This window comes from Rhodamnia argentea, chromosome 2 (genome assembly GCF_020921035.1).
Source record: "Rhodamnia argentea isolate NSW1041297 chromosome 2, ASM2092103v1, whole genome shotgun sequence".
NCBI classification, from domain to species: domain Eukaryota; kingdom Viridiplantae; phylum Streptophyta; class Magnoliopsida; order Myrtales; family Myrtaceae; genus Rhodamnia; species Rhodamnia argentea.
Window position 1 is genome coordinate 3,977,789 of NC_063151.1, and position 17,617 is coordinate 3,995,405.

A 17,617-nucleotide genomic window follows, 5' to 3' on the forward strand; every position below is an offset into this window, starting at 1 on the left:
ATATACCACGTGACGGTGTTGGGCCACAATATGACAGCGACAATGATAAGCTTTCGTAGAAAGGGACAGTTTTGGAGGCTTTGGCGAGCTCCTGCCACTCCTATCTCCGATGCGTCCTTTTTCCTCTCTTTTTTTTCTTTTTCTTTTTCTTTTTTTGCTTTATAATCCAGAAATCAGCCCCAAAAAAAAAAGAAAAAAGAATGTAATATTCCAACTGACGATGCCGGTTGGACGGGAGCAGCCGCTCAGCCGAGCCGCGCGGCTCGTCTGGCCAGCGGCTTCACGCCCGGCCCGGTCAGTAACAAAATCGGGGATTTGAGGTTGAATTGACTCGGTTCCGGAACGTCAGTCAGGCCTCGAAAAATCGAAAAAAATTTTAAGTGAAAAAGGAAAAATTGAGAAATGGGGAAATAAAAGAGAAACAAAAGGAGAAATGGGAAGAGGAAACGAAAAAGGTCGCTCTTTTCTCTGGTTCGGGAAAGGCTTGACAGAGGAGGGACAGACCGTGGGTTTTGCGAAGAGAGAGAGACTACGATAACCCGCGAGCTAGAAGAGAGAGAAACAGAGAGGGGCTCGGTAATCTCTGGACTGAAGAGAAAATTCTAGAGAGAGAGCAAAAGGTTTATGGCTTAGTCGGAGCTGAGTTGGTGGCGCTAGGGTTTCGGCATGTTCCACGAAGGTAAAGTGCTTTCGCGACGATGAATCCGCCTTCTTTTTGCGATGCTGGGCGTTTCTCGCTACTTTGAATTCCGTTTCGGTGTTTCCAGAATCGGGCCCTGCGTTAAATTGGCTTTGCCCTCTCGGCATTTGATTACGAGGGTTGATCCTGATTGGATTGCCCGTAATCTCTCTCTTATTGCTCGCGTTCTATGGGAGGACTGGGGCGGGACTTGGAATTCCTTCTTTACTTCCCATTCTCTTTCTTCTTGTTTTGAGTTCTAGGGTTTGATCTCCTCCTTTAGGGGTAATTGGTTGCACTTGACTATGCTTCGTCTGTCCTAGCCTAGGAGTGGAGTCGAATGATCCATTGGTTGTTGTCTGTTGTTTGTGTGTGTTTTTTGCGATGCTTGCGGCCTCTACCGGTGCGGAATTGGTTAAGATTATAGTCGGTACCTACTCATAATCTTTTCCTGTTATTGTTCATTTGTGCCGTTATGTGGATTGAATTTTGCCCCTTACTTGAATTTTCAGGCGTAAAGCTCAATTAGTTCTGGGAATTTGATTGGAAACTACTGGCTTTCACATAGTCATTGTGCTGAATAACTGGATCACTGTGTCTGGTAAGTCTGATCCTTGTTCTAGTTTTTCTGTATTGGTATTTCCCCAATCATTACACAGTTTTTGGGTGTTCCACCTCATTTTGGGCTGTGTAAGACTTGTTGCCCATTCAATGTGTTTCATGTAGAGAGTACCCTTTGTCTTTTGTCCCTTCAGATTCAACTGTTTGTCCTAAATAGGCTCTCTGTCTTTTGAATTTTATGTAAAACATGCGATCTGCATTTCAATGAATTGTTTTTATCATTTTCATGTGTGATTAAATATTTGAGATGTCAAAACTGCAAACCATGATGCAAATTGTCTGTCAAACTGCTGATTATGACTGTTTGTTTCCAATTCCTTTTTCCTTAAGTATGTGGAGTGGAGTTGAGGCCTGTTAACATTTTCGTTTCCTATTGTTTTCTTAAGTGCATTTGCCTTTAGGTGTTCCTTGTGAAGAATATTATAGTTCCTTCTGCTGGTTTTTTCTCTACAAAGGTGGAATAGATGCAGAGTAAACTAGAGATGGTTACAGATCGCCAGTAGCAAGTGTCTGGCCTTATTTTGATCCTGTCAAGAGGAAAGGATTCACTTGCACTTAGCTGCCATTATGAAGTAGGCCTCGTACTTAAAGCAGTTAGAAGATTTTGTCAAATTCTATGACAAGTCCAGTTGGGAATCGTGTTAATGTTGGTTCTAAAGTTACAAGTGTTAATGTTGGATTTATTACTAGACTTATCCCACTATTAGTACTTGACTCCCACGAGTTATGGGGGTGACTTGATCAGGTTTCATTCTTTATTATAGTGGCTTGCCAGTAGCTCAGTGCTGAATAAGCAAATTAGATTGTGTAACTCCATGAGGGAACTGTAGCTTTTCATCTCGGCAAAATGACACAAGGACATTTTTTCGGAGTTCTTATACTCTGTACAGCAAGTTAAAGAAGGGAGCTGGTGATGATTTCCTCGTAAAAACTTGTCGTGCGGCATTGCTTTCTTAGGCCTTATGCGATGGTTCCTGTGCTTATCCTTGTTAGGATTACGGATATGATTGGGAGAAAACAGTGTAGATGTTGCTGTGTGATTTGCTTTTACCGGGTTTTGTTCTTTTTCACTTTGCTGCTGTTGCTAATTGAATTATATTACTTGACAAATGTCCACCAAGCCAAGATTAAGACAAATTAACAAGCGAAGGCGTTAGGTGGGACTCCTTAAGCCCTATTATCAGATGTTACATGATGAGTTCCTGAATGTCCTTGTCGGATTATTGTCATGATCTGTTATGATTACCCGGATTTCTGTTGTTTTTTGCTTTAGTTTGTATTTGCTATCCACACAATTAAGTCAAACTGATGGAAGTTCACCAAATGGCCATTTTGTATATCTATCTAGCAACATACTGGGAGTTTGAGTCAAGCAGCTAGAAGTTCACCATCCAATTAAGTATTTTGTATTTGCCTTATTACCATGTTTTAGGATACGTTATTTGCTGCCTCGTTTTTCTTTTGCAATGACCTGTTTAATGCTTGTACTTTTGGGGAATGACAGTTTGCCTAATGTTTTTGGCTTGTTTCAGATGTTATGCCAATTCCAAATGTAATTTAGTCTAGTGTCACCAGATTGATCTGATATTTCTGTAAGAGACCTAAAGTAACGTGGGAGTTCTTTTCTTGGAATCCCCTTTCCGGCATTCAGTTTTGCCGTGTGGTGTGTTTTCGAATTCTACTGTGACAGCAAGGGCCACCTTATGTTGTAGAAATGCATCTTGTAGGAAGCAACAGCAGCTTGTCTGAGATGATGCGACAGGATAGACTTACCTGTGTAACATTCTTATGCCCAGGTCATTTGTTATTCCTTGGGGTTCCGTGAGTTTTTAATATTGTTTTGTGATTAGATTTTTGCATGTCATGATGACTCGGGAGGCATTCTTTCGCTCTGAAGAAGGATAGCCAAAGAACTAGCTTGCTTGTTGGTTACTTCTTGTTCTAGGCATCTCTTTGAAAGCCTTTTGTATTTGGCTCGACTTGATTGATCTGTCGTTAAATGGGTGGGAAATGTCTGTTTGCTTCCGAATGTTGTCTGTGCTGTGCAAATTATGTTGTTTCAGAATTTCAGTTCTTTTGGCATCTTCTCCTCCTTAGAGAAATGGTGAGCTCTAGTATTGACCTGCATTTTAATGTCACATTCTGTAGGGTAACTTTCAAACATTCTTGCCATCCAAAGAGTAATGCAACTTTTGCTGCTTGACAAAATATCAACTTGGCACAAGGATCTATGTAGGATGAAGTACAATATTTAAGGCACTATGACACTTGAAGATTTTTTCACTCTAACTGAGATGAGGGATGGATTGACTGCTCCCTCTCGTGTTGAGGAGCTGGTCAGTGTTATGCAGAAAGAAAAGGATTATGTTCTGAAGAATGCTGGCGATGCAATCAGGCAGTGGGCTGCTGTTGCAAGTACCATTGCTGCCACAGAGAGTAAAGAGTGTCTTGATCTATTTGTTCAGTTAGATGGAGTATCATTCATTGATAGATGGCTAAGGGATGCTGAAAAGTTTGAAAATGACTCTAGCGATAGTCTTGTGGAGGAGTCAATGACTGTGCTGCTACATGCAATAAAGAAGCTAGAACTAGACACTGGGAGGTCAATTTCTTCTGGAATTTGGATTACCATCAAGAATCTTCTTGGCCACCGTAGTGTAAAGGTTCAGGATAGTGCAAGAGCACTTTTCGAGAGCTGGAAGCGCAGTGAAGATGGCGATAATCGTTGCCATGATATCGGAAGTTCTGTGTCATGTGACAATGGGACTGAGCAAGTCAGGAATCCTGTTAGAGAGAGTGTTCAGTCTGAATGCTCTGATGTAAATGTTCCACTTTCCAATGAAAGAGGTAATGCAGAAGGTTTGGCTGCAGAACCTGCTGGACATGAAAAATTTCCATCAAGAAGTCCCAACTGTCTCCAACGGCAAAAGGTTGAGGATGACCACATTCAGACTCATACTCATGTCAATCAGCTATCTGTGCAGAAGATACCGGAAGATGCAGATGTGAAGGATAGATCTGTGGGTCCTTTGGCATCTTCTCCCACGTCAAGCCCTATACCTGAGACAAATGAGGTTGTAAAAGAATCCTCTACGTGCCCAGTCGAAGGGACACCCTCACTTGAAATTCCTGGTCATTCAGTTCCACAAGAGGAGAGTGGTGGACGACACAGAAAACCTGATATGGGCAAGTTATATGAAATCGGAAAGCAGGAAGACAAGCTTAATTTTTCTCATGAAAAATTGGTAATGGCAGAAAAATCTGCCTTCAATGCATTTGAACTTACAGCTGTTTCTTTTGATCTAGATGCTGCAACTGCAACTGCTCAAGTCACTGCGCCTAAAGTTACAGCGGCTGATGATATCAATAGCACCAGTTTCCGCGTTGGAAAGGCCGCTCTAGGTCTAAGAAGAACTACTTCTGAGGTGAAGAATGAAAAGGATGACAAGGGGATTTTAGGCCAATGCAACACGGTGCTTAAGACGGTTGAAGATAGTGTTTGCAGCTCTGCTACCATGCAAAAGTCTTCTGTTGACAGAGGAGCTGCTAAAGAAGATGAGGACCATTCAAGTGATGATGGTGAAAACTTAGCAGGTGCTTCTAATTCTTACAGACTAGGAATGGAAGTCAGAGGTCCTAGCATGGCTGAACGGAAGAGGTCAAGAATTGAGCATGAATATGGCATTGTTGATGCTATAGAAGTAGCTCGACAAGTTGCTCAAGAAGTGGAGAGAGAAATGAACTTAGAGAGAGATTCAGAAGGTGTAATCCGGCAGCATGGTAGCCCTGAGCCTATCAATGGGAAACAAGATGTATTGGCCAATATCCCATCAATTGAGAGGCCAAGAGAACGGAATGATGCTTCTGAGGCATCTTCTGAGGGAGAGGGAAGTTTAATAAATCCGGAGAACTTGAATACTGAACAGGATGGTTCTATGCATGAAATGGAGTCCTCTCAAGTAACAGAAGCAACGCAAGAACCGGAAGATAAGACGGAGAAAGGCATGTGCGTCTTTGATTTGAACCAAGAAGTTTCCTCGGATGATGTGGATTGCACTGCAAATGCAGTGTCTGCGCCAGTCTCTATTGTTTCTGCTTCAAAACCGGCAGCAGCAGCTTCTGGATTGCCTCTAGCTCCTTTGCAATTCGAAGGAAGTCTCGGTTGGAAAAACTCTGCTAGGAGCGCGTTTCGTCCAGCATCACCTCGAAGAAGCACTGTTGCTGATAGAACTGTTCCCGGAGAGGAATCCCATGAATCCAAGCAGAGGCATACATGTCTAGACATCGATCTTAATGTGGCAGAAGGTGGAGATGATAAAGCTGCTGATCTTATGCCGGGGATGCAAATCCCGGTCTCTTCAAGTCTTCGATCTGGAGAATCTTCAGTGGAGGTTAGTTCCAAGAGATCAGAGAGGTTCAAACTGGATTTGAATCGCATTGGTGATGATGGCGAACCATCAATTTCAGATTTTAGGGTGGAGCGCCAGCTACTTAACCTTAGAAATGGCCAACGCAGCCCGTCCCCTGCATCATCTTCATCAACCATGAGGAACTTTGATTTGAATGACAGGCCACTGTTTCACAATGATTTTTCTGACCAAGGTCCCTACAGTGGCAGATCTTCCCAAAATGTGACAAGTTATGGGAAGCCCAAATCAGAACCTGTTATTTCTATATTCGGTGCAAAAGTGGAGGTCGACAAGAAAGATCATGTACCTCAGAATTTGTCCCTGCTAAATGGCAAGGCTCTGGAGTCTGCAGCAGATGCCGGTGTGGCAAGACCAGGAGGCTTTTGGGGGATGGGTCCCACAATCTCTTATCCACATGCCTGGGCATACAATGGATTAAACACAGGGCCTACTGTTTCTCTCTCTTCTACCATGTATCGACCCGGTGGCTCAATGCCTTACATGGTGGACCCACGTGGGCCCCCATTTGTGCCTCAAGCCATTGGATCTGTTTCACCTGTTCTCTCCTCTTTCCCTCAGGCACCGTTCATGATGAACATGACCTCTGCGCCCCTCGGTATCAATGGTCCTGGCCCTTCTCGGGCACAATTTGATCTGAATTCTGGATTCTCGATTGATGGAGTTAACCGTGAGCCGGCTGTTTTGAGACAGTTTTTAGTGCCAGATCAGGGTAGATCAATGGAAGAACATCTGAGGGTTAGCTTGCAACCGTCTTCAAGTTCTGGGCTGGGTGGCAAGAGGAAGGAACCAGAGGGTGGATGGGAACCTTACCCGATTGGCTTCCGGCAGCAGCAACCTCCATGGAAATAAATGTCGGTCCAACGAAGCTTTTTGGGTCAGTCCGAATGTCCAACCACAAACAGATAGGGGAGTGCTTCCTTTCTGAAGATCATGAGCATAGGGGGAACAAATTGGCTTTCATGGGAAGTGGGTTTGAAACTGAATAAAATCTGGAGATAGCGAGGGAAATCTGATTCTTGAGAGATTAATTTTTCTTAGGTGGGGGGGAATTTTAGTTTTATAGCCTAAATTTTGGGGTTTTCTTTATATTCTCACGTTATTAGTGTCTTATAGAAGGCCTCTGCTGCCGCTGGAGGTTTGGTTAGATAGCTGTTGGTATCTCTCCCATTCCCATGTCTGTCAAAAGAATATTTCTAGGAGCAAATCTTTCTGTCACCTTTGTGTTTCCTTGGAGAGAAGAATGTGAAGAGCTAACTTGCTTTGGAGTTCACAAGGTGTAATGCTAAAATTTGCTGTGATGGGAAGGTAATTAACTCCGTTATTCCTCGCTTCTCATTTGCTGTTGAATAGAATGAGGGGCTGTTGCTTGTCCAGAAAGCATGGACCTTGATGTACACTCAGTTGCAAAGATTTGAGATTACTTCCTTTGCGTGTTTTTTTTTTTTTTTTGGGTCCAATCTTCCTTTGCGTGTTCAAGTCTTGCAGAAAGTATAGAACAATGACCAAGAACTTGCTCTTGAATTAGCTCAAAACCCGATTCGCTTCTCATCCATAGTATCACGATTCAAAAAATCAAATGCCACCGCCACTTTTTCAGTCCTTGTATTTACGTACAAGCTGCTTCAACTGCATAGTAAAGCTGAGCTGAAGCTCTGTTACATTTGCCTTATAAGAAACGCAAAAAATTACTCTTTGCATACAGACGCGTCACTGATCTTGTAAAATAGCAAAACCGTAAAAAGTGAAGATATCTGAGTTAGTTTCTAGAAAAAGCATTTCGGACGAACGATCTTGCATGATTAAATATTAGTTAAGCTACTTTGGCCCATCCAATCATAGCATCATCCGTTACCACCTTTTCGGTATGTGTGTGTGTGTCGTATCATCCGGAACTTTGATTGACAATTCTCATCGGGATGAATAATATGTACATTGACCTTGGGAAAGTACCTTTGAGATTAAAATTTTGTGAGAACTCTTCAAAGAGTCGATTTAGTGATTTCCATACATGTTTGATTTTCGTGCATCAATTGCAAACACCCATGTTTTATCCAAGATTATGATCATAGCAATCTTCTTATTCAACTAGTGACGAATAACCCCTTTTGCCATGAACAACACCCCGTACAAACCTCTACGTAAAGATGGTACTTAACCGGGTTATCAACCCAAGAGGGAAGGGAAAAGAAAAAAAAAGAAAAAAAGTCATCAAAATATTATGTCAACTGTCAGTTAAAATTCATAGGATGGACTGAATTGGCACAATTTCAAAAGGTTTAGGATTGAAACATAAAATAATAATAATAATAAGATTGAATTATTAAAATTATAATTAATTTAAGATTCTTTTAGTAATTTTCCGTATACAAAACTCTACGTAAAGATGGTGCTTGACCGGGTTGTAGACCCAGGGGGCTTTGACTACCATCGTATCCCATTCCACGAAGACCCGGTATTTACAAATCTAAAATAGACTTTCCTCATCAAACAGAAGAAAAATAAGAATGTGGTTTCGTCGTACATCTAAGCCAGTAGCCGTCCGAATTTATCGAACTCAATGGCATTTCAAACCCCTGAAGCAGCAATGGCTACATCAATCTTTCTTCTATCAAAAGCATCTCCATTCAGTTACGTGGAAGGAATTGCTAACCATCCTCGACGGGAAGGATCTCAAATTAATAAATTGGCCATGGAAAGCTACTTCAATGACCGAAAGATCGTCAGAATGACTTGTCTGAGAAACCCACTAAGCTCTCTCCAATCTTGCGGCATTACTATATTCGCACCATCTCTTTTCCATATTCAATCTTCTTTGCCAATGGTAAAACATTGAAGAGGTAGCAGCTTGCCCCTTCTGGTGATCCAGAATTTTGCTGGGTCAATAGTCAAATTAGGTAGCAAATCACTGACCAATGAACTAACTCACCACCCAATTAAAAAATACTATTCTGGACTAAGTTAATTTAAAACCAAGTTTCTGTCAGCCATAAGTTTCCAGGACCATCACCAAATTACAAGATATGTGGCGTAATATTCCAAAAGATCCAACCAAGATACCGCACCCATCAGGAATAATGGAAAGATCCCTCATGCCAATAGTTGGTAGAAAGTGGAGACAAGAAAATCGAACAAACTTTATTAGGAATTAAATGCGCGATTCAAAGAGACATTGGCAGGAGCTAAAAAGAAGCTTCGGAATATGATAAACTAACAGCAAAATAACAAGAAACAACTAGTAGTCAGGAACGCCTATTTGCAGAGGGGTGAGGGAGAAAAAAGAAAAGAAGTGGAGGTAGAGAAGCCATCTCGCCTATAAATGTGGAAAAAGGCGCTCTGCTTATGCCATCATACTCCTCTAAAAAATGCTTACGAGAGATGGCAGACATAGTCCGCTCGGCTCATCATCAATTGCATTCATCAACTGAGATCTATCACCACAGAGAAAAAGCAAGATGGTGGACTCACTATGAAGTAGTTCTATTGGAAATGGATGCGGAAACGATTTGTATTTGATCTCACAAACAAAACAAACCAACTTCTGCATATTGGCTTGGTAGAAAGATTCAGCAAAACAAGAATCACAAAATTGTTGAGATAACAATGGCAGTCATCGTATGCCGTATGATTCACAAAATAGTAGAGTCCTCATCTAGAAACAGGTTGATAATCAACTGATCTAGTTAAAAACCTGCTTCGTTGAGCATGATTGACAAATAAGGCATCTAGAAGCACTTATTCTTCATCGCAAAACAATTTCCTGAATGAACACAATCAGCAATACATTCCAGAGAATATGACTGCACACTAGAAGCTCTTAAGCTGCTACAACAGCGAATTCCAACATCAATGATGTGAAGCAAACCATCTAGAACAAACAAGCTCAACCTCTTCACAAGTAAACTGCCCAGCACTGGAAATAATGAAGAGTGACTACTGACTAACATTCCTACATCCTACCTATCAAAAAGAGAAGACCGACCAACATTCACATTGCCTTAGAGCTGATTGAGAGCCCACGAGTCGTTTAATGACATGGCAGTTTCCAAACCCAATCCCAATCTCCTCGCCATATTTTTCAAAAGCAATGGCCTAGACCAAAAGACATTATCGAAGCTCAGCTTTACTCTCTAGCATCTCTGCCTCAGCTGCTCCTAATTTCTATCTACAATCATAGTCCCTATATAACCAGGAATTAGATTAGTCCTTCATCCTCCCAAATCAAAGACACCATCCTATGATCCTGTCTCAGCTGGGCGATCACATCCTGAATCATATAACAAAAGCAAATTGCAGATGAACACAAACAAGACCGCTTGGTAAAACATCATTTACATTCATTATCAGGGCAGGAAGAAAAAAAGCATTCAAATTGTTGTTCTATTCCACCAAACAAGCAAATTCAACAATAGTTCAAGCAAACTTATTCCAAGGAATTGTCTCCAACAGAACCTGAGCTCCCACCTGCATTCACATTCATTTTCTTCTTCTTCTCCTCTTCATACTCAGGATCATCAGTAGGCAACTCAAACCGACAAACCGGACATGTATTCCTCGCACCCAACCATGGCACAATGCAATCCCCATGGTAACCATGCCCACAGGGCAATTTCTTTGCCATCTCACCGACACTCACCATGTCCTTACATATCGCACACACCAACGTCTCGTCCTTTGATCTGATTTCCACAGTTGGAAGCTCCAAAACCGCTGATTTTGCAGCCGGTGGGGCTCCTCTTCTTCCACTGTCGCTCTCCGCCAAATTCTGAAGCAACGCCTGGTAACCAGCGTCGTCCACATAATCCTCCGGATTGCCTATGTAGCGGTCTGATTCAGGCAGTTCGAACCTCAGCTCGATGGAGCTATCATCCAATCCCATCAAAATCTCAGCCCAATCGAGAATCCGGTTACGCCCGCTCCGAGCTCGAGTTGCAAAGTCTCGGATCCGGAGCCTGAGCACGTCACGCCGCCTCCGCCGCGCATCATCCTCATCAAATTCGTCTCTGTTCTCTCCTCCGTTCTCATTATCCGATTGGTTATCACCTTCCCTCTCCCCTTCGCCTCGTTCATTTCCCTCGCGGTTACTGTTCTCTTCATTCTCTTCCTCATCTTCTTCCTCTTCATCCTCGTCCTCATCGTGGTCCAATCCGTCGAGCTCGATCCGGAGGAAATCGTCGTCCGACGGTGGATTCGAGGGCGGCGGAGGAGGGGCGTCCTCATCACGCGCCGCCTGCGCGATCAACCGCAGGACCTGGAGGAACTGCGAGCCGAGGGCGGGATCGTCGAGCTGATCGGACGGCTGAGGCTGCAGGGAGGACGCGACGGATATCGACTCCACGAAGCCGTTCTTGCACTCGATGCAGACGACGTCGGGGAGATTCGCTAGGGTTTCGACGGAGACTCGCTTGTCGCATTGGTAGCACCAGTACTCTGAGGCGGCGGTGTCGAGCACGGGCTCCGCCTGAGCTTGAGATGGAGACCCCGCCATGGCTTTGCGACGATTGATATGCAACGGGACCACCGAGGAACGCCGTGCCCGGTGGTGATTCACAGAGAAATGAGTAGCGATTAGCGAGAGCTAGAGAGAGAGAGAGAGAGAGAGGCAGGTAGATTGCTTATGAGTTTTAACGAGATTGAGCTGATAAAAATAAAAATAAAAATAAAAAAAGAAGGGAGTGGGGGTGGGGTTGGATTTATCGTGCGGTACTGCGGCGGTGTTTTACGCGACGCTATCTGCCGTTGGATGGATTTAATGTACGATCTATGGGCCCATTGGACGGCTGAGATCGACGATTCGTTTGTCTGGCCGTGAGTTATTGAGAACCTATACGGTGGGATCCACCGGACCGCCTCCAAAAACGAATGCCCAAGGATGTGAATTCAGACAGGTTAAAGAAAGGATGTGAATTTGGGTGTACAGACCCCGATAGAAATTTCAAATTTTATTTTAATTTGGGAAAATTCTAATTAATGGCTCGAAATGCCTTCATTTTCTCGAATAAATGCTTAAAATGGATCTCGTTTCAAATAAGAATATGAATTGCTCAAATTATTTATAAAAAGAAAAGAAAGGCATGGCCGAAAGGCATTAGAAAATTAATTTTTTTTCCTTATTAGACATGCTAAAAAATGTGCTCGGGACTATCCCATTAAATGATTTTCCGACGCATTAATTTTAAGTTCCAAGTGTACAGTCATTCAAATAAGTGCCGGAGAGACTCCTGTCATGACCCTTGCGAAGTGTTAAACCAGCCGGCAAAGTGCCGTTTAAATGCCTTGTTCATTACGACCAAAAAAAAAAAAAAAATTCCTTGTTCTAATAAGAATTAAGTAGTATATCGCTTCATAAAGGCTAATAATGTAGCATCTAAATGTTTAAAAAAAAAACCGTGTACTTTAAAAATCTCGAGTGTGCAGCATAGAAAGGTCGCATACTTAGCATTAGAAGTAAAATAAAATATGTAATTTAATGTCTAAATTTATATGTATTTCAGCGATATAAGCGGCAAAAAAAAAAAATCAGATAATTATGAGCCTATTTGGTTCGGCATTTGCAAAGGACTTTGGGGCTCTAAAGTCCCTCACCCAAATGCAAATAGTATTTGGTTCGTTATTTACTCAGCTTTGAAAAAATGCAATTGCATTTCTAAAGGTCCTTTAGCCCAAAGTACCTCTGGAGGTACTTTGAAAAGTTACATTTCCGAAATGCAATTAATTTTTTTTTTCATTTCACTTTGTCACCTCCACCTGCCGCCACCCATCGGCACTGCCCACCGACCACCACCATCGCCAATAGTCGCCACCCGTTGACTACCGCCGCCACCCACCGACCACCGCCGCCCGCCAATCACAGCTCTTGCTGTCGCCGTCGTTGGCGCCTACTTGCCGACCACATCCGCCGCCGACAACCACCCCCCGCCGATCGTCAATGCCGTCGACTACGATCGCCGCCCACCGAACGCCGATCACCGATCGTCACCCATCGGCCACCGTCGTTGCCGCCGCCACCAACCGTCGTCGCCACCTGCCGACCGCCACAACCGCCGCCCGCCGTCACCCGTCGACCGTCTTTTTTTTTTTTCAAAAAGTAAAAATACTTTACAAAGTGTATTTTTATCAAACGACATTTACTCCAAAGTTGCTTTTCAATGTGTTTTTAAAATACAATTTACCAAACACTACTTGCATTTTGAAAAAGGCATTTAGCCTAAAGATATTTGCATTTTCTCAATGTTTCTTGTCAAATGCTGAACCAAACAAGCCCTATATATCTCATTCTGCAATGGCACTTCAAAATCTTTTAAATTCATTGCTTAGAAAAGCGTTTAGGATTTATTTATGAGGTGTACCTGGAAACATGCATATGAGAGGGAGCAATAAAGAGAATTCTAAATTTGCGTGGAGAGAGATAAATACTCGGAAACAAAGATTAGCTTACCAAAGAGACTTGGTTGATTGTAAAATGACAGAGATTGGCTTCAATTTTGAAACTTGAGTTATTTTTGAGATTCGTTCATAATTATTTTGACTATGTAAATTATCATTTTGTCCAATTTTCACATAGTGCTATTGTGCATCTTCGGCAAATTTCAAAATATCATCCCAAGTTTTTCACTTAATACTACTTTGCATTATACATATATATATATATATATATATATTTCCATTAATCAAAATAATAATCGAGAGGTAGATAAAAGAATTTCAAGTCTAGCAAATCCCAAATAACTGTAGAACAAAGCAAATGTCAGAATGCAAATAACAAAACAGAGTCTGCAGCTAGAAGCACACTTGCATCCCTTAAGAACAGATTCACCACCTTAAACCATCGAAGGTCAATCACCATCGTCATGTAGAGATACCATATGTTCAAAGAACACAGATCAAGTACCCGAAAAAGAACTCTTAGAGCTATATTTGGATTTAGTTCAGGAGTGTCAAAACCCCTAGATCTTGACCTAAATATAGATCGGGAGATGAGAGCGGCCTAATCTCGAAGAGGCTATAGACCCACATCGCGAACATTCTCCTCAATGGCTGTCGAATAATGGCCGAATTGATCTCCATGCTCACCTAATATTAGCTGCAGGAATTTATTCGCACAACAAACTCCTAATCAGATTGGGGGGGAGAAAAGAAAAGACAAGTAACGAAAAAGAAAATCAAAGACTAAGTAAGCTGAAAACATCAAAAACTGAAGCTGAGAGCCTAGAGGAGAGCTTTGAAAGAGGAAAGAGTTTTTGGGAGATGAGGGGTTTACATCTTTGCATCCTCTCTTTTGCATTTAGATATAACATCCCTATATGCCCCATATTATCACGTGATCTTATTTGCTAGATCGCCATTTTTTTACTCGTATCGCCCAGGATATATATATATATATATATATATATATATATATATATATATATATTTTTTTTTTTTTTGTATGCGTCGACATAGGTCCCCGCCTCGGCGACATAGGTCCTCGCCTCAGCGACCTTGTCACAGTCGTTCGAGGTCGCGTTACCCACCGCACACAAGATAACCGGGGGGAGGCGAGTGATACAGTCGTCGGAGGCAAGATGACGAAGACGAGAAATGAGGAAGAAGGTTGAAGGTAAATAAATTGTAGGTCTGCGGCGTGTGGCAATGGTGGGTGGCGAAGTAGATTAAGGTTTTGTTAGGTGGTTAGGAGTTAAAATTTTACAACTTTACCGCTTTGCATCCTCTATTTTGAGAAATACATCTTTGCATCTGCAGACTAAATCTCATCTCCAAAAAGGGCTACCACCTCCCACGATTGAACCTAATTTTAAGGTTGAAGCTCTCATTGGTTTTGCTTTCTACATAGTAAAGACGAGCAAAACTAACAAATACATTTTCTCTCATCTGAGCTGTTTGAAGCATCCAATTGAACACCAAACCTAATGCGGTAATGTTTTTGTAATTCCTTATCAGCTCAAGGGTGACAGATTTGGAGAGTCAACTCCTAGGATGCACGTGTAAGTCGACCTAAAGAAATCTCACGCTAAAGAATAGAATTGTTCTGTAAATCAGTTCATATGTCATAGTTAGCTTAAGCTTGAAAGTAAATGTGGGTCCAATTAGAATATGTTAACAGGCTTGGATTAGGCCTCTCTCTTGGCAATCTCCCCAATAAAGATATCACATTTCTATTACGCGCTTCCGACATATGGTATCAGAGCCGATGAGAAAGTGTTGGGCCTTGATCCATTCCAGTGTTTGATGAATATTTGAAAGCAAAAATCTAATGATCAACGTAGATTTCGAGCGGTAGGCATTTGTGATGTAGCAATGCACGCCCAATGGCAGACTCCACAATTTTATCCGGAGAAAGAAACCATGCATAAAGTTGGACGTTAATGGAGATTCAAGTTGAGATATTTTGATATAGAAAGATATCTAATAAAAGGGAGCAGATCTAACACTAAGCTCACACGTGTGAGGGAGCTCGCCAAGAAGGAGGCTAAGTCTAAGCCCGTCAATATCTCTTAGTTTGACTCACATTCAACTCAAAAACTTAAACCGATAAGTTATAAGTCGATATGCATTAACAAGCTCGAACTTGGCACCTTCTTGACGATCTTCCCTGGTGAAGGTTGATACTTATGTGCACACTCCCGACACCATCTAACCATTATCTTGTCCTCTATTGAATCAAGATTTGTATTTTGTGCTCATCCTCATTCTATAAAAAGCCAACCAATGAGGGTTTCGACATCGATTTTAGAAAAAAAAAGAAAAAAGAGAGAGAACAAAAAAAATTTGAAATGTCCCGAGATTGCAAGACTGTAGAAATCACAATCCAAAATTAACAAGGAATCCGTTCCATAAACATCATACGTAGAAAGACCAAGCGTAAATTTCTCTCATCTTACCGTCACTCAAATGTCTTTCACGAGTGTATTCACATTGTGATAGTCACAACTTGCATATGGATCCTTGGACAAACCGACATTTGGATATGTATGACCTAATTGATTCCTTATCTTCTGAACGAGCTAATAATCGCCGTAACAGGCGACCACCGAATTGCAATCTTTCAAAAAAGAGGCCCATACTTTTTTGCTCTCCCTCTTAAAAACACCCCAAAAGGGTCTGCTCATCAAGCACGAGTTCCGACTTAGAACGATCATCAAAAAGCTTGCAGTCAATGGAAACCGCACAAGACGACGCTCGGTCTCCATTAGAACCCGGTCCAATTAAGGAACGAAACGAAAGGGTGTTGTTACTCCCACCTCAAACTTGAAAGACCCCACGCCCGAGAAATCGAAGCTCTTAAATGGGGACAAGCAAAGACCGCCAAAAGGATGCCCCAGCACATCATGGAGCGCCACGACTTTGGGCAATCGGGTGGAGGAACGATGTTGACTTCCAACTTCCAATTGGGAGCCATGCGCAAGCCAAGCCCAGCAGTTGCTGCCAAATGCTCGAGGATGGGTTTTGCTCTGGGGTGGACCCCGATTCGGAATTTGGAGATGATACTCATTATAATATATGAGATTTTGGAGGAGAAGTCGTAGTCATCGTTCAAAACTTCTGCCTTCTTTGAAAAGAACGCACCAACGAAATATCTCGATGCGCGAACGGTAGGTGGGGTTCAGACATCAGACCCATGTCACATTCCACTTGTAATTGTATTGCGCTTCTTTTATTTATTATACAGAAGTATATACATGTTCCTTTCATGGAAATTTTGACAAGAAGAAGAAGGAAAAGAGAACACACCCACATTGATTTTCGATAAGGAAAAAACCCAAACTTGATGACCCGACGGACGATGACCAATCAACTGTAGACAGAGACTGGGCATCTTACAACGGAGTCGGACACCGTAACCTCACATCCCAATCCCGTCACCAAAATCCATTAAACTAAACAGAAAATGGGGAAAAAACAGAAAAAAAGGTGGAAATTGATGTCGTATTCACAGAGCGGCAGGGCCGTGCGGCGGCGGCGGCTGCTGCTGCTGCTGCTGCTGCTGGGGGAGGCGGAACCGGACCTGGGAGGCCGGGGACTTGACGGCGACGCCGTGCCAGCAGATGCCGCCCTTGCAGGAGGCCTCGTGGGAGCGGTCGTCGTCCCTGGAGATCGCGTGGGCGGCCTTCTGGGAGACGTCCCACGTCAGCGTGGCGACGAGGATGAGGCCCACCACCGCCGTGGAGAGGACCAGCACGAGCCCGCCGCCGAAGCTACGGCCGGACACCAGCCCGTACGCCTTGATCGCCGCGATCACCGCCACGTAGATCGTCGTCAGGTTCCCCACCACCGCGTCCGACACGGCCATATCGGTCTTCTATTTCCCCAGTACGTCCTTCTTTCTGGGTTCTTCGAGCGGAGCGACTGGAATCAATGAGGGGCAGTGGGTGAGTAAATGACCTCAGTATCTACCGGAGAGTCTGAGGAAGAAGAAGAAGAAGAAGAGGTAAGAGGGTTTTCAAAGCTGTGGGTTCTTTGATTCGGAATGACGGGGATTTCAGGAGCGCGTGTGACAGGAGAGGAGTTGACAGTCCGCAAAACGGCAGCGTTTTGGCGAGGGATCGGACGAGCAAGCGAAGTGAATTTGGGGCGAGACTTTGGACTTTGGAGTTCGAGCTTATCTGTACCTCTTTTCTTTCTTTGTTTTTCTTACAAAGGGAAAGCTGGGGGCTGAGGCATTGAGGACGCCCACTCGCTTGTCTGCCCACCACCCCGCCACTGGGGAATTTTTTTTGACAGACCAACAGGATGCCGCCACGTGTCAGGATATGTTACTGGGACCGCTACTGACGTGGCCGCACTGGGGATTTCTGTCATTTCGGTGTTCTGAATGCCGTTTTCCTTTTTCTTGAGATTTGCGCAGATCGTGCGACGACGTTTCAGGGCGCTGTTGACAGTCCCACTCGAA

General features: G+C 43.1%; 3 protein-coding genes across 4 annotated transcripts; 1 reads left to right on the forward strand and 2 right to left on the reverse strand.

Moving 5' to 3' along the window:
• The first annotated feature begins 407 nt into the window (after positions 1 to 407).
• LOC115749019 lies at positions 408 to 7,100 on the forward strand. 2 transcript variants are annotated; one of them, XM_030685708.2, is made up of 3 exons: positions 408 to 679; positions 1,192 to 1,280; positions 3,449 to 7,100. In XM_030685708.2, exon 3 carries the CDS (start codon positions 3,562 to 3,564, stop codon positions 6,577 to 6,579), a length of 3,018 nt encoding a protein of 1,005 aa, XP_030541568.1. In that variant the 5' UTR covers positions 408 to 679; positions 1,192 to 1,280; positions 3,449 to 3,561; the 3' UTR covers positions 6,580 to 7,100. The 2 variants fall into 2 exon arrangements, with proteins under 2 accessions (XP_030541568.1, XP_048130240.1); XM_048274283.1 differs by lacking the exon at positions 1,192 to 1,280.
• A 2,943-nt stretch (positions 7,101 to 10,043) lies between these two features.
• LOC115749022 (E3 ubiquitin-protein ligase CIP8) lies at positions 10,044 to 11,355 on the reverse strand. Its single transcript, XM_030685711.2, has one exon. The coding sequence runs from the start codon at positions 11,213 to 11,215 to the stop codon at positions 10,151 to 10,153; it is 1,065 nt and encodes a 354-aa protein (XP_030541571.1). The 5' UTR covers positions 11,216 to 11,355; the 3' UTR covers positions 10,044 to 10,150.
• Positions 11,356 to 16,353: 4,998 nt separating this feature from the next.
• Positions 16,354 to 17,298, reverse strand: LOC115749014. The gene has a single exon (XM_030685703.2). The coding sequence runs from the start codon at positions 17,015 to 17,017 to the stop codon at positions 16,658 to 16,660; it is 360 nt and encodes a 119-aa protein (XP_030541563.1). The 5' UTR covers positions 17,018 to 17,298; the 3' UTR covers positions 16,354 to 16,657.
• Between the last annotated feature and the right edge of the window lie 319 nt (positions 17,299 to 17,617).

What these genes read in the sequence shown, in the direction of transcription:
- LOC115749019 (XM_030685708.2), top strand. Translation starts at nt 3,562, where the DNA reads ATGACACTTGAAGATTTTTTCACTCTAACTGAGATGAGGGATGGATTG.
- LOC115749022 (XM_030685711.2), bottom strand. Translation starts at nt 11,215, where the DNA reads ATGGCGGGGTCTCCATCTCAAGCTCAGGCGGAGCCCGTGCTCGACACC.
- LOC115749014 (XM_030685703.2), bottom strand. Translation starts at nt 17,017, where the DNA reads ATGGCCGTGTCGGACGCGGTGGTGGGGAACCTGACGACGATCTACGTG.